General features: G+C 42.8%; 1 protein-coding gene across 6 annotated transcripts in view; it reads right to left on the bottom strand.

Moving 5' to 3' along the window:
* The window catches only part of LOC127571521 (caM kinase-like vesicle-associated protein), a 139,817-nt gene that overhangs the window by 14,761 nt on the left and 101,631 nt on the right, over nt 1-23,425 (bottom strand). For all 6 annotated transcript variants that reach the window (XM_052017958.1, XM_052017957.1, XM_052017962.1 and 3 more), the window contains 2 exons: nt 9,946-10,084; nt 3,929-4,049 (listed from right to left, as the gene is read on the bottom strand). In XM_052017958.1, coding sequence (XP_051873918.1) covers nt 3,929-4,049; nt 9,946-10,084 — 260 coding nt within the window. The remainder of the gene's footprint in view (nt 1-3,928; nt 4,050-9,945; nt 10,085-23,425) is intronic.

Genomic DNA, 23,425 nt, shown 5'->3' on the forward strand with positions numbered 1-23,425 from the left:
CTCTTTTGTACTATTTATTTATTTTTGTAACTTATAGTAATTTTTATGTCTTTATGTCTTGCACTGTACTGCTGCCACAAAACAACAAATTTCACAACATACGTCAGTGCTAATAAACCTGATTCTAATTCTGATGAAAAGTAGTTAACCTGAAGTGATAGATCTGCACTTCCCTCCGCAGGTGCTGCTTGACCTACTGAGTATTTCTGGCATTATCTGCAAATGCAGTATTATCTTTTTGTGTTCCTGATTTAATTCAGCAAACCTTCACAAAGACCATCACATGAAATTTCTTATTAATCCCCACTATCCATCTCTGTATATCTTTATTTGCTGAGGGCTGTAAGCGACAATTAAACTCTCCTTGCGGCTGGGAGATCTCAGTCAATGCACAGAATGCGGATGTTTCCCTGAAATTTATTTTGAAGTGATGTATAAGATATGCTTTAAACATCTTTTGTCCTATGTCTTACAATCCTGCTTTAAAAAAAATCAATTAGTAGAAATCTCACAGCAAGCAGACGGCAACAATGTTAAAAACATGTGTTTTCAATGCAATCCACCATCTGCTACCTCATAAAGTAAACTGTAGGTGTAACAATTTAGTTCCTATGGTTTAGATGGTGATTGTTTATCTTTTAGCTGTTATCTAAAACCCAGGACTGAATGGTTGTCATTGACAGAGATAACAATTTAATCTGTCATTGTTTGATTCTCCCACTTATTAACGTCCTTTGACATTTAAGAAAATATTCTTTGGATGCAAATGATCCTTTTATTCTTTCCTCAGCTCGTCCATTACTGAGAACATTGGGAGCCACAGATTCAGAAGGTTCTGATGTAGATTCATCCCATCAAATTTATGCAGGCTCTTTTGAAGAACAATCTAGTTAGTCCATTCTGCTGCTTTTTCTCCATTTCTCTGCAAGTTATTCTCCTTCACGTATTTATACAATTCTCTTTTGAAACTCCTGTTGAACATAGAACATTACAGCACAGTACAGGCCCTTTGGCCCACGATGTTGTGCCGACATTTTATCCTGCTCTAATATCTATCTAACCCTTCCCTCCCACATAGCCCTCCACTTTTCTATCATTCCTGTGGCTATCTAAGAGTCTCTTAAATGTCCCTAATGTATCTGCCCCCACAACCTCTGCCGGCAGTGCGTTCCACGCACCCACCACTCTCTGTGTAAAATACTTACCTCTGACATCCCCCTTATACCTTCCTCCAATGACCTTAAAATTATTAGCCATTTTTGCTCTGGGAAAAAGTCTCTGACTGTCCACTCGATCTATGTCTCTTATCATCTTGTACACCTCTATCAAGTCACCTCTCATCCTCCTTCTCTCCAAAGAGAAAAGCCCTAGCTCACTCAACCTATCCTCATAAGACATGCTCTCCAATCCAGGCAACATCCTGGTAAATCTCCTCTGCACCCTCTCCAAAGCTTCCACATCCTTCCTATAATGAGGCAACCAGAACTGAACACAATGCTCCAAGTGTGGTCTAACCAGAGATCTATAGAGCTGCAACATCACCTCGTGGCTCTTGAACTCAATACCCTGACTAATGAAGGCCCACACACCATATGCCTTCTTAACAACCCTATTGACCTGCGCGGCAGGAGCTTAAGAAGCTTAAGGAGATTTTTGTTTGTAAATTGGTGCAGAGGTGGGCACCAGACCATTGTAATAGAAAAGAAGAATAAGGGCCACAAAGGAGTGAGAGTGTCAGTTAGTGAAGCAAGGTTAAGGAGGAACCAAATGAGAGAGACTAGGAGGTAAACAGTTTTAGAATCCACTTGTGTAAATGAACCAAGTGTGGCAAATAAGGTCAGTGAACTGCATTCAAAAATAGTCCAGTGGGATTATGATGTAGTGGTGAGAACTGAAATAGGGCTGGTGGAAACATAATTAATCAGGGCTTTCAAAAGAAAATTGGATAAGCACTTGAAGGAAGTTAATTTATAGGGCCATGGGCAAAGAGCCAGTGAATGGGACAGAGGGGCTTGTTCTATTAGGAGCTGCCTCAGTCTCAATGGTCTGAATGAGTCCATGATTTGATGAATCTACTTCTTCCATCCACTTACAAAATGCAGTCCAATTGCTAACCACTCATTGCATAAGAACATTATTTTTATGCCAAATGTTTATTTTGCCAATCCTCTGAAACCTCTGCCCTCTGGTCCTTCTGCTATGAAAACAGTTGCCCTTTGTTTACCTCATCGGAACCAAACATATATGGCAGCATGGCATGTAGACCTGAAGGATCAATATTGTCCAGGACATCACTGATAATCTCTCCTGTTCTTAAAAGTACCCCCCTCAGATCTTTTATGTCCAGCTGAGAAAGCAGATGGGGCTTTGTTTTGATGCCCGACCTGAAAGACTCTGACAATGTAGCACTCCCTCTGCAGTGTGCTCGTGTGTCAGCTGAGATGTACACGTTTAGGTCTTTGGAATCAGACTTGAACCTAGAACCTTCTATCTCTGAGGCCATCTGAGACACTGATGACACTAAATCCTGACTGGGAACTTGCTGAGACTCTTAACTTCATTTTGCAAATGAGTGAACACTGATTACTGATATTGCCTATCCGTTAGTTAATTGGATTCACAGGGTCATCTTTAGAGCTTGACAAGCTGGCAGTGTGTACCCAAAACTCAGGTCTAGTGCTTAGTGGATGGGAAGTCCTATGATGCCTATTGACCACCACAACCAAATTCCTGATAAAAACTTCCAGTACATAGAGCCCTGTGCTGGACATGTGACTATTTATCACCCACTCCAAGGTTTTGATTGAGGCATTTACTGAGAAGTTTTAAGAAAGAGAAAATTGGAACATGATGAATTCAAAGTAACGTCCGGAATATTTTTTTGTGTATCCCATAGGAGTAAAAATCCAATAGAAAGAGATAAAGCACATCAAAACAAAAGAGATGGTGGTGAAAGTGAAATTCAACTGTAACAGCACAAAAAACTGAATGCGAATCAAAATCCCCTATAATGACTTGTGTAATAGATTGAATTTTCCAAGCAATTTATAGAAGATTAGGACAGTGTATAGAATAATGCACATTTCGAGCCAATGTTAAATTTAACTTGAGATCCTTTGTAGATAAAAGACTACTGACAGGCCCCCAAAATAAAAGTGAGCTAAATGGTAGGGAGCCTCTCTATATGAATCAGTGCTGATGGAGATGGTGATACTTCATAGCAACAGAGAATTTTTATCAGGGAGGAACTCAGATTTCCTGCTGAAGATCTAGACTGACACTTCAGTGCAGTACAAGCCCTCTGGCTGAGGCACTAAACCGTGGGGCCAGATGCAGCAAGAAACAGGCCCTTCGGCCCACCAAGTCCATGCTGACCACCAACCATCCATTTAGACTAATCCTACATTAATTCCGTCTTTTATTTCCCCCCCATGCTCATCAACTCCCCCCAGATTCTACCACATACCTACACATTAGGGGCTATTTACCTGTGGCCAATTAAGCTACTGACCAGTGTCTTTGGGATGTGGGAGGAAACTGGGGTGCCCAGAGGAGATCCACATGATCACAGTGAGAACCTGCAAACTCCACACAGACAGCACCCAAGGTCAAGATTCAACCTGGGTCTCTGGCATTGTGAGGCAGCTGCTCCTTCAACCTGATTTCAATGACCCCATGGGATTGCTCTAAAGAGCAAGAGAGTGATCTCTGGTCCTGGCTAGTACAACCTCAGCTAACCTCAAGTTATAATCCCACTGTTGTTCATGTGTCCAAGTTACTTGCTGTATTATCAATTAAGTGAGTACACTTTGAAAATTACTTCATTGGTTGTAAAAGGCTTAAGAAAGGCCTGAAAATTAGATTAAGGGTGCTATGTAAATGCAGATCTCTCTTGTTATCTTTTGCACCTTCATCGGTGAGGTCTCACCTAGATACTCCGGTGTGCCACAAGGCTCTTTGATCAGCCCATTCTCCAACTTTGCCAGGTGAAAGTCGCTTATTACAATCTTGGAGTTTTTTAGGCGATTGAAATAAACTAAGTTCTCCAGCTGAAAGAAGCAGGGGAAGAAAACACAGATTCAGAAATGACAGAGGGAAAGGACAATTATTATTAGTAGTCACTGGATGTCATGCACATCAGCTGTTTGGCTTTGACAGCCACCACATAACACTACATTGACAAGTTAAAGACGTCACAGGAATAACAGAAATGGGTATTTTGTTTTGAGTTAAAAGCCTGAATGCACTTATCAGAGTGACCCAAATGTTGGTGGGAAAATAACAACGAATTAAAGGCAATCAGTGTGCCTTGGGTGAAGTCAACCTGCCGTTTTGTCTGTACTTGGAAAGGGATGTTGGGGGGAGTGGGTGGGGTTGGGGTTTGGGAAGGGATTTGTAGCCAATGCAAATGGCTATAAACTGCTGTTAGTGGCAGCTCAACCCCCTTTTAAGTCCCAAGAAAGTTTAAAATTGGGCCATTAAAATAACTTAAACTTAGTTAGGTTAGGGCTGGTACTTAACAACCTTAGAAGATTTCTAGTTAGGTCAGGGCTGGTACTTATCAACCTTAGAAGATTTCTATTGATATTTAAATTCCTGCGTTCTCACCAGCCCAGGGAACAAATGAAACTAAAGAGTCCAAGAGGCTGTACATTTCCTGTGGCACTTTATGAAGTGGAAGTTTGTATTAAATTTCTTGTCTCTTTATCCCATCTTTTTGAGATAACCTTTTTGTGTCTTTCAGGCTATTCAGTAAGATCATGACTGATTCTCCTAAAGTTCACTTTCCCAGATAATTTGCATATCTTTTGAGTCCTTTTGTGTCCAAAATCATGTTGATGCCAGACTTGAAGGCAGTACAACTGAGCATGAATTATCTGGAATAAGAACTGCAAAGATACACAACTTTCTAAACAAAAAAAGTTTTAATCTCATAAAGCAATAGACTATTTTCCCCATTATTCCCAAAGGTCCCAGGTATTCTCCATTTGCACTTCCAGCAATTTATCGAGCAAATTTGTGTGAACTGAAGATGAGACTTGAACAAAAGTTTATGTATGCTGTGAGTTACTCCAGTTTGGGAACAGTGGTTCAGTTGTTGGACAAACAGAACATGCAAATCAAGATGTATCTGTGAAGAAGCAAATTAATGTTTCCAGTTGACAACATTTCATTGGAACAGATTGTGTTGCTGGAACTCCTGGACCAGAAAAGCAGAGGACTACTGATCCAGAGACAGGAATTAAAGTACTAGAAAGGCAAATGAATTTAAATGAATTGAGAACAATCCAGAATAGAATAAAAGTAGAAGATGCTCGAGATACTGAGCAGGCCTAGCAGTATTCGTGGAGCAGGAAACTGAGTTAATGTTTCACGTTGATGACCCTTCTTCGGATTTCCTGAAGATCTTGAGCATTTCTGTTTTTATTTCAGATTTTCAGATTCTGCAGATTCTTTTTCAATAAATAATTAATATCGCTGTGATTACTGATTGATAATGATGGATTATTTTGAAAATCCTAGAACATAGAACATTACAGCACAGTACAGGCCCTTTGGTCCACGATGTTGTGCCGACATTTTATCCTGCTCTCAGATCTATCGAACCCTTCCCTCCCACAGAGCCATCCATTTTTCTATCATTCATGTGCCTATCTAAGAGTCTCTTAAGTGTCCTAATGTATCTGCCCCCACAATCTCTGCCGGCGGTATGTTCCACGCACCCACCACTCTGTGTAAAAAACTTACCCCTGACATCCCCCTTATACCTTCCTCCAGTCGCCTTAAAATTATGTCCCCTCATGTTAGCCATTGTCACCCTGGGAAAAGTCTCTGACTGGCCACTCAATCTATGCCTCTTATCATCTCGTACACCTCTATCAAGTCACCTCTCATCCTCCTTCTCTCCAAAGAGAAAAGGCCTAGCTCGCTCAACCTATCCTTACGAGACATGCTCTCTAATCCAGGCAGCATCGTGGTAAATCTCCTCTGCACTCTCTACAATCCTAGTTTGTACATTAATCATGCATCATTTCAAGAATGAGGAACTGAAGGATCTACTAGTCAAAAGAATAGTAGCCAAGAAATTCCTGTTTACATCAACGGTGCTGAGATCAAGAGGGTTGAAAGCTTCAGGTTGCTAGGAGTGAACATCACCAACAGCCTGCCCTGGTCCAACCACGCAGACACCATGGCCAAGAAAGCTCACCAGCACCTCTACTTCCTCAGGAGGCCAAAGAAATTTAGCATGTCCCCTTTGACCCTCACCAATTTTTATTGATGCACCATAGAAAGCATCCTATCTGGATGCATCACGGCTTGGTACAGCAACTGCTTTGCCCGAGAGCGCAAGAAATTGCAGAGAGTTGTGGACACAGCTCAGCACATCATGGAAACCAGCCTTCCCTCCATGGACTCTGTCTACACTTCTTGCTGCCTCGGTCGAGCAGCCAACATAATCAAAGACCCCCATCCACTCCAGATATTCTCTCTTCCTCCCCCTCCCACTAGGTAGAAGATACAAAAGCCTGAAAGCATGTACCACCAGGCTCAAGGACAGCTTCTACCCTGCGGCTATTAGACTATTGAATGGTGCCCTAGTACAATAAGATGGACTTTTGCCCTCATGATCTACCTCATTATGGTCTTGCACTTTATTGTCTGCCCCCACTGCACTTTCTCTGTAACTGTTACACCTTATTCTGCACTCTGTTATTGTTTTCGCTTGTACTATCTCAACGCACTGTGTAATGAATTGATCTGTATGAACGGTATGCAAGACAAGTTTTTCACTGTACCTCGGTACAAGTGACAATAATAAACCAATTCCAATTCCAATTCCAATTCTAGAAAAGCAGAATATTTGTTAAATGGTGAGAGACTGCATGATATTGATGTTTAAGGTGTCTTTGATGTGTTTACACACAAGTCACCGAAGGCTAACACGTGGGTATAGCAAGTGAGAAAGAGGGCAAATGGTATGGTAGGCTTATCGTGAGAGGCTTTGAATGCAAGAGTTGGGAAATCTTATTGCAATCGTATGGGGCCTTTGTGGGGTCAGATCTGGAACACCCTGCACAGCTTTGGTCTCCTTAACTAAGAAAGGATGTACTTGATCTTGGGGGGAGTGCAGCAGAGATTTATCAGACTGGTTCCAGAGATGGTGGGTGTGTTGTGTGAGGAGAGGTTAAGTAGACAGGGACTGTAATCCATAGGGCTTGGAACAGCAAGATGCTTGCCTTGAAGGACGAGTCTCAAACCAGGAGGTACAGTTTGAGAATAAGGAGTTGGTCATTTAGAACTGAGACGAGGAAAAATTTCTTCACTCAAAGGGTGATGAACCTTTGGAATTTTCTACCTCAGAAGGACATGGGGGGTCAGTCAAAGGGGTTAATTTAAAACAGGGACTGATAGACTTCTGGATATTAAGGGATTTGGTGAGAGTGCTGGAAAATAGAACCTGGTAGAACACCAGTGATGAAGTTTATGAATGGCAGAGTAGACTAGAAGGGCTAAATGGCCTTGTCTAGCCTCTTTTTCTCATATTCTAATGTCCTTTAGCTCAGGAAATCCAACAACTATGTGGTAAATTTTTAATCCCATCTGAAATGACCTTGCAAGTGACTCATTTAATAAATGGTGGCTTCTCAGAGATCCTGCAACTGAGAAATGGAATCAAATATTCTGGGCCACAGTGTATATTGTGCAGTGCTTGTTCAGCAAGGCACGGGTTAAGGCTCATGCATTGTCATCGTGCAAAGCATATGGAGCTCCTGTTTATGCAGAAGAGTGAGATTTAAAGAGCTAGTCATAGCACTTGTTGTGTAGACATATGGAGCTCCTGCTTGTTGAGCTGGTTATATTTTGAATGCTTTTGTTTAAATCATGAATGTTCTGATGCCAGTGCAGATTGGCTTGGAAGAGCTTTGAGCAGAAGTACAGCTGATGGTCTGAATAAAAACAAAAAGAAAAAATGCGTGGCTCAAACATTTGCTGAAAGTTTCAAGATAAACATCTTCAATGATGTCATTAAATCTCTCTAACCGTGGGTTTGGCAACCTGCCAATCTCTCTCAGTCATCAACACCTACCACATATAAAAATAATTGGGAAAAAAATCTACAAATAGAAAGTTGATGTTAATATTCATCTTAAAGGATTACTCATTGTGAGGCTCCATCAAAGGGGATTCATTTTTTTTTAATTCACTGCTTAATACCCATCTCTTCAGCTGATGCTATGTGCCTGTGGTACATGTACTTGTTCATGTGACAATAAACTCAACTTTGACTTTGAACTTGATTGGGTAACCAGGCCATTTCAGAAGCCCCTGAGAGTCATGGAGTCAGAGTAATACAGCATGGAAACAGGCCCTTCGGCTCAACTTGTTTATGCTGACCAAGGTGCCTCTAAACCTTTCCTATCCATATACTTATCCAAATGTCTTTTAAATGTCGATATCATACCCGCCTCAACTGCTTTCTCTGGCGATCACAACTGAGTCTGGACTCACACATAGGTCAGATCAGGTAAGGACAGTGGATTTCACAGGGTCATGGATTCATAGAGCTACTTCCTTCCCTGTAGGATATTAGTGAACCATATGGACTTTTAAAGATAATGCTCACCATTTCTGATAATGGCTTTTTATTACACATTTCTTTAACTAACTGAATTTAAAATTTTCCACAGCTGTAGTGGAATTTAAAGCCATATCTCTGAATTTTTTTAAGTGTTCATATTTTAGGGACTAGGCACCATCAGCAAGGCCAGCATTTATTGCCTATCCCTAACTGCCCTTGAGAAAGTGGAGGTCAATTGCCTTCAACTACTGCAGTGCTTCTAGTAAAAGTGCTCCCACATTGCTATTAGGTAGGAGGCTCCAGGAATCAGACCCAGCAATGATGAAGGGCTGGCTAGGCAGTTCCAAGTCAGGATGGTGTGCAAATCGATGGGGAACCTGTAGCTGGTGGTGTTCCCATGCATCTGCTGCCTTTGCCCTTCTTGGTGTAAAGGTCATGGGTTTGGGTGGGTTGCTGATGGAGAAGCCTAAGTGAGTAACTGCAGTGCACTTTGTAGATGGTGCACACTGCAGCTACGGTGTGCCTGTGGTAGAGGGAGTGAATGTCTAGGGGTGGTGAATGGGGTGCCAATCAAATGGACTGCGTTGTCCTGGATGCTGCTGAGTTCCTTGAGAGTTGTTGGAGGTGCATTCATTCAGGTAAGTGGAGAATATTCCTTCACATTGCTGGCTTGTGCCTTGAGCCAGATCAAAAGGCCTTGGGGTCTCAGAAGTTGAGTCACTCAATAAAGGATACCCAACCTCTGACTTGCTCCTGTAGCCACGGGGTTTCTGCTGCTGGACCAGCTGTGCCTCTGGTCAATGGTGACCTCCAGGATGTGGGAGACTGGGTAATGGCAATGTCATTGAATGCTAGGTGGTTACGTCTTCTCTTGTAGTTGACAGTCATGAATGCTAATTCCCACATCAGTACCTGCCTGAATGTTGCTCTCATTTTGCATCAAGCTTGTTCCCACTGCTTCAATTGCTGAGAAATTGGAACTGAACATTGTGCAATCATCAGTGATCACCTGACCTTACGATGGAAGGAAGGGCATTGATGAAGCAACTAAAGATGATGGGCATGAGCAGTGACCCAAGGAACTCCTGCAGTGATGTCCTGGGACTGGAAAGACTGACTCCCAACAATCACAACCATCTTCCTTTGTGCAAGGTATGACTCCAACTACTGGAGTGTTTTCCCCTTGATGTCCATTAACATCAATTTTACTGGAATGTGGCAAGATTTCTTAAAGGCACAGTCAGCAAAGTCTTCTCAAAGGGGCAGTCATGCTGAGGCTCTTCTTACTTGGCGGAAACAATTTAATGCAAACCCAATTTAGTACAGGACTGTGAGAGACACCGGTTAATTTAGTCATCCGTTACCTTCAGATTTCTGTGCACAATCTTGAGGGAATGCAGATAGGCAACAGCCTCCAGTACTTGTCTGATCACATTGCTGGTATCCCGTTCCGAATAGTATCCTTGGTCCAGAATCCAGTCAAAAACCTCCCGACCTGTGGCGCTGAAATAAATAATAAGAGTTAATGATGGAATTTAACCAAAATTTTCAGTGGCAGCAGGGGGCTGTGTTCCAATGTTGCAATATGCTGTAGGCGGTCACAAAAAGAAGCCTCAATGGTTGCTGTTTTAGAATGAGTTTATTCCAGCACTTATGATAACCACTTAAAAAAATTAAAACAAGGATAAAAATAATTAATCCATCACACCAGTTGTGACAGGTGACATGACTCACCAGCTCAGTCAATGTGTCGTTCCTTTGCACACATCATAGAGTGTCATGTACATTTTGCTTCCATGGCAACACCTGCCCTTTCAAAATCACCAGTGTCAGTAACAGTAGCTCCACATCAAAGAGCAAAGCTTTGTTCAAGTGGAACAATTCAATAGCTTAAATGGTGCCAACCGTCCACCAGCCAGATTCTCAGTGACTTTATTTACATTTACAAGGGTGTGGGTATTGATGGCAAGGCCGGCATTTAATCCCTAGTTACCCTTGAGAAGGTAGTGGTGAGCTGCTGTCTTGAATGCTGCAGTCCTTCTGGTAAAGGGTCTGCTCCTACAGTGCTGCTGGGTAGGAAATTAGACCCAGCAACGTTGAAAGACTGGTGGGCAGGCACTGGGTTCAATTCCGGTCACTGTCTGTAAGGAGTTTGTACGTTCTGCCCGTGTCTGCGTGGGTTTCCTCCGGGTGCTCCGGTTTCCTCCCTTTCCAAAGACGTACGGGTTAGGAAGTTTTGGGCATGCCATGTTGGCACCGGAAGCATGGCGACACTTGCAGGCTGCCCCCAGAACACTCTACACAAAAGATGCATTTCACTGTGTGTTTCGATGTACATGTGACTAATAAAGATATCTTAAGTGGACAGTATTCCATCACACTCCTGACATGGCTTGTAGATGGTGGGAAGCTTTGGAGTGTCAGAAGGTAAGAAATTTATCATTGAATAACCAACTTCTGAACCACTCTTGTAGCCAAGGTATTTATGTGGCTTCTCCAGATGAGATAAGATATAAGATATTTATTTATTAGTGACATGTACATTGAAACACACAATGAAATGCGTCTTTTTGCATTACTGAGAATGTGCTGGAGGCAGCCGGCAAGTGTCGCCGCTCTTCCGGCGCCAACATAGCATGCCCACAACTTCCTAACCCGTACGTCTTTGGAATGTGGGAGGAAACCGGAGCACCAGGAGGAAACCCACGCAGACACACGGGGAAAACGTACAAACTCCTTACAGACAGCGGCAGGAATTAAACCCCCCACTACTGTGCTGCCCAAGCAGGAGCACTGAGCTTCTGCTCAGTGGTGTCCCTCAGGATGTTGTTGGTGAGGGAGTTGGCGATAGTAGTGCCATTGAAAGATTAGATTCTCTTTTGTTGGCGCACATGTTATTTCCCCATTAACCGCCATGCCTGAATGTTGTGTAGGTCTCACTGAAAGTGGACATGAACTGCTTCATTTGCTGAAGATTTGCAAATGGAATTGAACAACGTGCAATCATCAGTGAACATCTGCAGTTCTTACTTTATGAATGAAGGTGATTGGGGTTGAGACGCTGCCCTGAGGAACTCCGGCTGAGATTGTTGACATATAACAATCAGAACCACCTTCATTTGTATGAGCTATAGCACTGGCCAGTAGGGAGATTTAGAAACATAGAATATAAGGGTAGAAGTAGACCATTCAGCCCTTTGAGCCTGCTAGACATTCATTATGATTATGTCTGATGATCCACATTCAGTCCCCTGTTCCTGCTTTCTCCCTATATCCCCCAATCTCTGTAGCCTTTAGAACTACATCTGGCTCCTTGATTGTTTAATGATTTGGCCTCAGTTGCCTTCTGTGGTAGAGAATTCTCTCCATCTCAGTACTAAATGTTTTACCCAGTTTTCCTAAGCTGTGACCCCTAGTTCTGGACTTCTCCACCATGGAGAACATCCTACCCTTCGTCCAGTCTGTGAGGATTTTCAATGAGGTGCCCTCTCGTTCTTCTAAAGCAGATGTAAGCCCAATCATCCCAACCTTCAGAATCAAAATCAGAATCAGATTTATTATCACTGACATATGACGTGAAATGTGTTGTTTTGCGGCAGCAGTACAGTGCAAAGACATAAAAATCTATAAGTCATAGAAATAAATAAATAGTGTAAACAAAAGGGAATAATGAGGTAGTGTTCATCACACGACAGTGCTGCCACCCTAGGTAACAGTTGAGTGAACTTCACTGCACTCCCTCCACAGCAAGAACATCCTTCTTCAGATAAGGGGGTCAAAATTGCACACATTACCCAAGGTGTGGTCTCACTAAGGTCCTGTACAATTGTTGTAAGACATCCCTGCTCGTGTACTTAATTCCTCTCAAGGCCAACACACCATTTACCCACTTAATGGCCTGTTGCACCTGCACACTGACTTTCAGTGATTGGTGTGTAAAGACAACCAGGTCTCGTTGCACCTCTGTGTGGAGTACTGTGTGCAGTTCTGCTCACTCTGCTATAGAAAGGATGTCATTAAACTGGAGAGGGTGCAAAAAAAGATCTACAAGGATGTTGACACAAAAGAGACTGCAGGTGCTGGAAATCTAGAGCAACACACACAAAATGCTGGAGGATCTCAGCAGGTCAGGCGGCATCTACAGAGGGAAATGAACAGTCAAGATTTCGGCTGAGACCCTTCATCAGGACTGTAAAGGAAGAGGGCAGAAGCCAGAATAAAAGCGTGGGGGGAGGGGATGGAGCACAAGCTGGTGGGTGATAGGTGAGTCCAGATGGAGGAGGGGGGGGAGTGGGAGTGATGTGAGAAGCTGGGAGGTGAGAGGCGGAAGAGGCAAAGGAGGCCGTGGACAGACATGGCAGTGTGGGAATGGGAAGTGGAATTAAAATGGCTGGCCACTGGGAGATCCCGGCTGTTACGGTGGACGAAGCGATCTGAGGACGTTACCAGAACTGGAGTGCTTAGGTTATAAGGAGAGGTTGGGCAGGCTGGGACTTTTATTCCTGGAGTGTAGGAGGCTGAGGGGTGACCTCACAGAGGTTTATAAATCATAAGAATTGTAGATAAGGTGAATGGCCAAACTCTTTTCCCTAGGATAGGGGAGTCCTAAACTAGAGGGCATAGGTTTACAGTGAGAGGGGAAAATTATAAAGGGACCTGAGAGGCAACTTTTACTCACAGAGGGTGGTGGGTATGTGGAACAAGCTGCCAGAGGAAGTGGTAGAGGCAGGTACGATTACGATATTTAAAAGACACTAGGATAGGTACGTGGATAGGAAAGGTTTAGAGGGATATGTCAAACGCAGGCAAATGAGACTAGCTCAGTTAGGCAACTTGGTTGGCATGGAGGAGTTGAGCCGGAGGGTCTGTTTCCATGCAGTTTCGCTCTATGAATCTATGACTCTCCCCTTCCCAATCTGTTGCTGTTTAGATAATAATCTGCCTTCCTGGTTTGCCACCAAAGTGGATAATCTCATATTTATCCACAGTATGCCCCATCTGCTGTGCATTATCACCCACTCAACCTGTCCAAATCACACTGGAACCTCTCTGCATCCTCCACACAAGCTCACTCTCCCACCCAGCATTGTATTGCCTGCACACTTGGAGATTTTACATTTAATTCCTTCATCTGAATCATTAATACATATTGTGAATAGCCCAAGCACTTAACCCTCCAGTACTCAGCTAATGACTGCCTGCCACTTGGAAAAGGATCTGTTTATTCCTACTCTTTGTTTTCTGTCCGCCAACAATGTTAGTATATTATTCCCAATCCCATGTGCTCTAATTTTGCTCACTAATCTCTTATGTGGGACCTTGTTGAAATCCTCTGGGAGTCCAAATATACCACATCCACTGATTCTCCCTTATCCACTCCACTAGTTGCATCCTCAAAAAATTCCAGTAAACTTGTTAAACGTGATTTCCTTTTCATAAACCCAAGTTGACTGGGATTGATCCTGTCCCTGTTTTCCGTGGGTTCTCTTACAAACTTTAATAATGGACTCAGGCATCTTCCCCACCAATGATGTTAAACTGATGGTCTTTAATTCCATTTTTTCTCTCCATCCCTGTTAAACACAGGGTTACATGAACTACATTCCAATCCATAGAAATTGATCCAGAATCCAAAGAATGATCACCAATGCATCCATTATTTCTAGGGACACTTCCTTAAGTACTCTGGGATGCAGACTATCGGGGCCCTGGGGATTTACTAGCCTTTGATTCTATCAGTTTCCCTAACACCAATTCCCTACTAATACTGATTTCCTTCAGCTCCTACCTCACACTAGACCCCAGGTTCTCTAAAATTTCTGGGGGAGGTTATTTGTGTTCTCCTTTGTGAAGACAGAACCAAAGTATTTGTTCAATTGGTCTATCGTTTTCTTGTTCTCCATTATATAGAAGCAAGGGAATATCTCCCTGCTTCATTTGCCTTTTACTAATAGTTTTCTCTTCATATATCAATAGAAGCTTTTACAGTTAGTTTTTACGTTCCCTGCAAGCTTACTCTTAAACTCTATTTTCCTCTCGTAACTAATCCTTTGGTTCTACTTTGCTGAGTTCGAAACTGTTTCCACTCCTCAGATTTACTGCTTTTTTATACTAAGATACACGTCTACTCCTTCGATCTAATACTCTCCCTAATTCCCTTTGTTAGCCTTGGTTGAGCCATCTTTGCTGTTTTACTTTGAGCTACTTCCCATTGACTTCAGTTTTAACTGTGCTCCTTGATGTACAACTGATCAAATGTTGTCTTTTTCAGAAGTTAATGAAGAAGTTTCAGAAATTGCTGAAGAATTTCTAAGAATTGATTTATCTTTTACATTATTGGTCTGTTTATTTTGTTTCTTTCTAATCATGTTGGTCTTTCTCAGTTATTTTAGAATACATGGTTAAAATCCAATTTATCAAACACAGCTTTATTACTCCTGGTTTAGAGACTGTGTATCTCTGTGAAAATTCTTCAACTATTTGAACAGTCACACAGTTGCTTGGCCTTCTCACACACAGCTAACCTGCAGGGGGCGTCTGCTGGATTGGGTTCTTGATATCAGATCTCTGTTCAAGAGCCCACTAAGTCTGAGCTGTTATACAGGTGAACATAATGATTGTTGCTGGCCCAAATTCTGACCTCTGGTTTGCTTCCCTATACGTGAGGTAGGAATTTAGTAGATACATTCTACCATGAATCTCCACAGTCAACCCCCAGTGTCAAGACCTCTTCTCACAGAAGGTACAGAAGCCTGAAATCCCATGCCTCCAGGTTTAGCAACAGCTACTTTCCTGCAACCATCAGGTTCTTGAACTGACCTGCACAACCCTAATCCTACCTCAGCAACAGAACACTGCCAAGCACCTTTTGCACTACCATGGACTTGTCTCTGATTGCATCTTTGTTTTTGTTTTGCACTAAGGTCTTGCTTTTGCAGTCTTTTTTCACATCGGTATAATTTGTGTGTAATTTATATTCTATGTGTTCTTTGTACCTGTATGCATGTGATGCTGCTGCAAGCAAGGTTTTCATTGTCTCTGTGCCTCACCGTACTTATGCACATAACAATAAACTCGCCTTGACTTGACAGCTAAAATAACGTCTGTCTACTTGAGCAGGGCTGCAGCCTCTTTGAAATTCAGAAATCTTTCCCCAATTTCTTCTTCTGCTTAGGGAACAAGTGGGCTTTCTAGCCATTGTCATTCCTATTGCCTGCATCACTATAATAACATCTTTGCCTGATTTTCATATCTAACATATGTTTTAATGTAAAAGTAATAGTTACAAGTAATCTTTCTATCTTCAGCATCTTCTAAAAGGCTATTTACAAGTGCAGCATATGCTCGACACACCCGTGGACTGTCACCAAATGTTACAAGCACTCCATAACAACTCTATATGGCACAGATTGTGCTTTTACTATGCGCATAAATTATAAACAATTTAATTGTGAGAAATTGACTCTACCATCAAAATAGGATCAAGGGACTATTATCCAAACAATATAACTTATAGCCCAGTCTAATGAACACTTTGACCTTTACTCTCACGAGTTATTATGGTTCTGTTGCCAAATGTAATTGATTTGAAAGGTCACACTGTGGCACACTAAATCAATGTTCACTTAGAGCTGTTGGAAAAGCGTACTGCCGGGGCTCATTTCTGTCCATTAGGAAATGATTTAGATCTTTCAGTAGTTATAGGATGCAACTATAACATTGCACTGGCATTAATAGAGTGTTATAAAGCACTGCTCAGGAGTGAAATATCTTCAGCTCATTGCTTATTATTGTCAGGCTATAGTGACAGAACTGCATTGCAAAGACATAATGCCACTATGTAGGGCCAGTTAGCACCTCAACCAGGAATGAATTTCAAGGCAGTTGATTTTGGGTCTGTGGTTCCTTCACCAGCAGGGCCCCTTCATGTCAATCGTGTTGAGGTTGATGCAATAATTAATTCCATTATTATTAAGCCAGGATAGTAGAGGATGAAGTGGGTGGGTCTTGATGTATTTTATCATCAAGCCATGTGTCTGGTAGTCACACGGCTTTATGATAATGGAACTAATTATGGCATCAACCTCAACACAATTGACATGAGGGAGCCCTGCTGGTGAAGAACTATAGGAACCACAGCCCCAAATTCAACTGTCTTGAAATTCATTCCTGGTTGAAGTGCTAAACACTACATAATAGCATCAGTGCATATTCTTCCTCTGAAATTCATTCCATTGACCTCAATACGCCTCTTAAGCTCTGCAAGTGTATCAAAATAAGCCGACTATTAAGAATACGACTATTGCTGGCTATTATTTCCCAGCACCTACTCAGGAAGCAGAATTGTCAAGTATGTTGTCACCATCAGAAGAAGAAAAGTTTGGTAGAAATTACTCTGGCCTCTGAAAATGCATGCTTGGCCTCATTAGGAGTTTATAGTCACAGGTAAAAGACAGTGATATCATCTCTGTGGCTAGACCCCTGCCTGCAGACACAGAATGAGGTCTCACACTTCATCATTCCCTGCAGACTGTTGTCTTCAGAAGCAATAGAGGTAAATGCTTGTACTCCTGAAGTCAATCAGAGATATTGTTTCTGATGGCACTACCATGTTAGTACCCCCATGTTGTTATAGATATACCTCCAGATTCAGTCTCGAAAGTGCTACAAGAGAGCATTTTCCTCCAACAACAGAACATTTGACATTACTCCAGCTTCAGAAATTCAGAAGTATCACTGGCATCTGAGTTTGACAACTTCAGGGTTCTCTAGTTACTAGTGTCATATCAAGAGGCTGAATGGTCAAATCCTGCTTCAGTTTCTCATTATTTCTGCAAGATGGTGCCAGAGTGTGGCAACTCATTGCAAGCTGCTCTCTGCAGATCTACTCATTACTTTTACTATAATCATTCTACACTTTTAAATTTAAATTCTATGTCACTAACTATTACTAATAATGTACACTTCACTCAGTATTCTGTTATTGTTTTTACCCTGTACTACCTCAATGCACTCTGTACAACCTCAATGCACTGTGTAATGAATTGATCTGTACGAACGGTATGCAAGACAGGTACCTCGGTAGAAGTGACAATAATAAACCAATATCAATGTCTTATTATCTATGTTTCGCTCATGAATACCTATCTCCTTATTCCCATTACAGTCATGCCATCATAATCACTGCTTTGCGGAACTTATCAATGGGCTGGGAAAAGGGCCAAACTTCTTGTAGTAAATGTCCGGCATTGTTGGTGGGATTGGAGGCAGACCACTGAGTTCTTGTTTGCTTTTCTACTTCTCCGCCATATGATGACCGTCACGTGATCTAAGCAGTCTTATTCAGCAGAGAACTTACATGCTATTTTTGACCATTTATCAGAAAAACAGGCTAAACTGTGAATAGTAATGTCATCAACTGGTGATTTATAACCATCACCAACAGTAATTTTTGTGCTTTTGTGACTTGGGCTTCACTTCCTGGTGTCTGAATATATCTTTCCACCGGAATTGAATTGGAAGCTTAAATCAACGCAAAAATCTTTCCCCTATTCTTCATGCTGCTGTCTGTTTCATGCCGAAATCCATTCATCCAAAAGTAAAGGTAATCCCATTAAAGACACAAAAGACTGCAGATGCTGGAATCTGGAGCAACAAACAATCTGCTGGAGGAACTCAGCGGGTCGAGCAACATCTGCGGGAGGAAAGGAATTGTCGACGTTTCCTGATGCAGGGTTTTGACCCGAAATGCCGACAATTCCTTTCCTCCCACAGATGCTGCTCGACCCGCTGAGTTCCTCCAGCAGATTGTTTGGTAATCCCACTACCTTTTCTCCCCATGAACCAGGATATCGGCCATCCTCAAACGCCCTATTTCCTACTGGCAAAGATCAGTATCTATTTGCTTTGCTTGTTTATTAATTTATGCTTGAAAGGCCCCCTCAGAATTTTGGTGGGCCACGAAACATCTTGAATGGCAAAACATGTTCTCTGCCAGTCATGCTTGTAAGTGTTGCTTGAAGAATGTGCGCATTGCTGCCAAAGAAATTATTTGCATATGAAAGTTAAAATAAACTGCAGATGCCAGAAACTTAAAATAAAAACACAAAATGCTGCAAATACTCAGCAGGTCAGGCTGCATCTGTGGGAAGAGGAACAGAGTCAATGTTTCAGGTTGAAGACCTTTCGTCAGAACCGGGAAAGAGACAAACGGAACCTGTTAAGTTGCAGAGAGGGCAGAGGGTGGCCCTGATAGGGCAAAACTGAGGTGACTGTGGGGATAAGGAGTAAACAAGGTTATCTTGTCGATGACTGAATGGGAGCAGTTAGAGAGTGAGAACATAGACAAAAGATGAAAGAATGCAGGAGTTGTGAAATGCAGAGCAGGAGGACATGCTCAGTGGTTGGTGGGAATGGAAGAGTGGACCAGGGTGTAGCGAAGGGAATGGTTTATGCAAAATTCTGAAAGGGGAGGAGAAGGAAGATGTGTCTGGTGGCGGAATCTCTTTGAAGGTAGTGGAAATTGCAGAAAGCGATCAGTTGAATGTAGAGGTTGAGGGGGTGGAAGAGAGGGGGCAACACCAGACTATGGTCCACTCCTACTCCTACTTCTTATGTTCTTATGACCTACCCTTCATTGTAAGGTCAGAAGTGAGGGTATTTGTTGGTGATTGCTCTGTGTTCAATTCTATTTGGAGCTCCCGAGAATTTGGAGCAGTTGCTCCTTGCACTCATGTAGTTCTGCACAACATTCATGCATAACTGACAAGCAACAAGTAATGCTCGGTTACACCGGTGTCAGGCAGTGACCATTTCCAACAGGAGGGAATCTATTCGTCTCCTCTTGGCATTCTGCAGCATTATCACTGTCAAGATCTGTATCCTCAACATCCTGTGGGGGGGGGGGGGGGTCATCACTTAACAGAAACTTAACTCAACTAGCTACAAAAGAGTAGGTCAGATATTGGGTGTCCTTTGGAAAGTGATTCACCTCACAACTCCACAAAGCCGACCCATCTTCTACAAAGAATAAGCCAGCAGTGTGATGGAATATTTTCGACTTCCTTGAATGAGTGAAGCTCTGACCTTGCACCTTATTGCACTGCACTTTCTCTGTAGCTGTGACACTTTATTGTACTGTTATTGTTTTTACCTGTACTACCTCAATGCACTCTGTACTAACTCAATGTAACTGCACTGTGTAATGAATTGACCTGTACGATCGGTATGCAAGACAAGTTTTTCACTGTACCTCGGTACAAGTGACAATAATAAACCAATACCAATACCAAGCTCAATACCCCAGGACAAAACAATCTGCCTCACTGACACCCAACCTTCTATCTGAAACATTAACTCACAACATCACCGATGAACTGCACGTGTAGTGTGGACCAGCCACAAAATTTATATCAGCAATTGAAAAGGCTTTCATAATAGTATGCAAAGTCTACCATCTAGTAGGACAGTTGGGCTAGTTACTTGGGAATGCAATCAGTTGCAAGTTCCCATCCAAATCACAGTTCATCCTTGGCTTGGAATTATGTTGCCATCCTTTCATTGCCACTGGGTCAAAACCCTGGAAAACCCCTGCTCAACCCTGGAAAACCCCTGCCAACTTTGGAATCTATGCAGCAGACAGCTCACCAACACTTTCTCCAGGGCAATTTGGGAAAAGCATTAAGATATCTTTAAGATATCTTTATTAGTCACATGTACATCAAAGCACACAGTGAAGTGCATCTTTTGCATAGAATGTGCTGGGGGCAGCCCACAAGTGTCGCCACGCTTCTGGCGCCAACATAGCGTGCCCACAACTTCCTAACCTGTATGTCTTTGGAATGTGGGAGAAAACCCATGCAGACACGGGGAGAATGTACAAACTCCTTACAGACAGCGGGGGGAATTGAACCCAGGTTGCCAGCACTGTGAAGCGTTATGCTAACTGCTACACTACCGTGCCTACCCATTAAATGTTGGTCTCAAGAGTAATGCCCACATCCCATAAATGAATTAAAATAACACCATCCAAGTACTGTTTCTATCACTTCACCTTTAATTCATTCAACTTGAGGTTATCCATTTCCACAATAACTCACTGCCTGTGCATTACAGCAACTTTTTTTATGACTAAGTTAAGCTCTTAAAATTGCCTGGTCTCCTCTCATGGTCTGCCATCAATCCAATCTTACCTGCTCCATTGCATTTTTGAAAATCTTCAACAATACCTCCCAAACCGATTTGAAATAAATGCTGCCAGCCACCAACATTCCGTTCCCATGGTAACATGATAATTTTAGCTCTTGAGAAAATATAACTTTCCAAATTTACATTTTGTCCTCATTAAGATGACGGATGTCAGTCGTGAGAAAGGGAGCACAGGTATCTTAAGCAAACCCGAGCGAACATTGAACACACTTCATACAGAGTCACAAAAGTGTTGACAACAGCTTCGGAGGAAGAATATGGCTGCATCACTCTGGCACTCCCAAAGTGATCGTCCTTACCACGGAGTGAGGTTGGCAATTTATTCTGAGCTGGGGTAGGTCTGGCCTACATGTTTCCAGCTCCACCTGTGTAGTTCAGACAGCACAGTGGCACAGCCAGCAGAGCCGCTGCCTCACAGCTCCAGAGACCCAGGTTCAATCCTGGACTTGGGTGCTGTCTGTGTGGAGTTTGCACATTCTCCCTGTGACTGCATGGGTTTCCTCTGGGTGCTCCAGTTTCCTCCTGCCTGCTAGAGGTGTGTGGGTTAGTATTGACCGTTGTATATGTGAGTGGTAGGGAGTTGCGAGAGAAACCCCTCACCTTGCTCCATCTGTTTTTTTCCCCTTTCTCCCCCCTCTCTCTCTCTCTCTCTGTCTGCCTCCATCTATCATTCACCTGCCACTGTCTCCCAACTCCGCCCCTGCTCCCCTCCCCTACCTGGTACTACCTGCCCGTCATCTCACACCCCCTCCTCAGTCCACCAATTGCCTCAGAATCCTTTCTTGCCACTCTCCTTCTCCTCTTTATACCGGCCACCTCGCCCCCGCCACTCTCAGTCCTGATGCTGGGTTTCAACGTGGAACGTCGACAACTTCTTTCCTCCCACAGCTGCTGCCTGACCTGCTGAGTTCTTCCGGCAGATTGTTTGTTGCTCTTGTGAGAGTTGATGGGAACGTGGGGAAGATAGGATCAGTGTAAATGGGTCGGCATGGACTCAGTGGGCCAAGAGGCTTGTTTCCATGCTGTGCGACTCTATAGCTGACCAGCGTATCTCTTGAAGTTACCAAGTGAACCAGTCAACTGTGCAAACAATCATTTCTTAAAAAGAAGCCCATCATCATCTTTTCAGGGCAACTGTGGATGGGCAAGGAATGCCAGAATGGCCCATGTGCTTCAGGTCCTGTCAATTCATATTACTAAGTGCTATGAACATCCCATGGCTCAAGAGGAATTGAGGTTGTCTCAATACGAAATCCCATAAGATAAAAATGCTGAGCCTTTTCCAACAGTACATGCCACTTGGGTTCAATTAAGTGATTGGGTTGGAGAAATAGTAGGTATATATTTTTCAACAAAATAAAGCTTTCAACAGTGCATGGTTCTTAATGTCATGATTTCTTTTACTGTTGTTTAATATACAGGAGGTTTATTACTTGACCACACATTTGAGACCTTGGGGTATCCTTGCACGATAAATTGAATTAAATGTCCTGGAGAAGCAGACTCAGGACAGTGGAAGCTGTACTGCTAAACCAGTAGGTGGCAATAAAAACAAACTTGTCATCATCAATGTTACAAGGGCAAAACCCTTCTGTCCCATATCAAACTTACACTATTTCTTCTTACTGCTAAGACTGGCAGCACTCCAAAGCCACTACTGGTTATGCAGGCATGATAGTGCAGCGGTTAGCGTAATGCTTTACAGCACCAGCGATCCGGGTTCAATTCCGGCCGCTGTCTGTAAGGAGTTTGTACGTTCTCTCTGTGTCTGCGTGGGTTTCCTCTGGGTGCTCCGGTTTCCTCCCACATTCCAAAGACGTACGGGTTAGGAAGTTGTGGGCATGCTATGTTGACGCCGGAAGCGTGGTGACACTTGTGGGCTGCCCCCAGAACACTCTACGCAAATGGTACATTTCACTGTGTGTTTCGATGTACATGTGACTAATAAAGATATCTTAATCTTAATCATAAACTTGTCCAGAGTCCAGAATACTGCTGTAAGTAACACAGGAGGCTTAAAAACTCTTCAGATGCTTCTGTTTTATGGTTTATAAAACCAAATAGAATCACTGGCAATGGGAAAGATGCTCTGAGCATCATCCCTTTAGGTTACAAAGAGGGTGCTTGGGCATGGAATGGATGTGTTGGGTGACTGATGGAGGTAGAAAACAAGAAGGGAAGATGACGTGGGGGTAAATGTCCAAATACACCCAATCAGACTTACAATCAGGGATAAACTCTGGTCAGTAGACTGGGATGAACTGCCTTGCTCTTCTTGGAAGATGCATCATGGGGTTTTTGACATTAAAGACAGAAACTAGAGCAGGCATCAGTTCATCTCTTTCAAAAGGTGGTCCTCTGACGGTGCAACATTCACCGAGATTCTGGGTGCTCAAGATCTCTGACTTTACAGCCTTCCAGTTCAGAGGCAAGAGTGCCACTCACAAACCCACAATAGTTTTCTAATGGATCACTCCCATCAATCCTGGGAGGATAATATATTCATTTTTGATTCACTCAGATTAACCAGGGATAGCGAGCGTGGATTTGTTAAAGGAGTATTGTGTCTGACTAATTTGATTAAATCTTTAGAGGAAATGACAAGAAGGGTCAATAAAATTGGTGCATTTGATGTAG

The sequence above is a fragment of the Pristis pectinata genome, chromosome 6 (genome assembly GCF_009764475.1).
Source record: "Pristis pectinata isolate sPriPec2 chromosome 6, sPriPec2.1.pri, whole genome shotgun sequence".
Classification (NCBI taxonomy): domain Eukaryota; kingdom Metazoa; phylum Chordata; class Chondrichthyes; order Rhinopristiformes; family Pristidae; genus Pristis; species Pristis pectinata.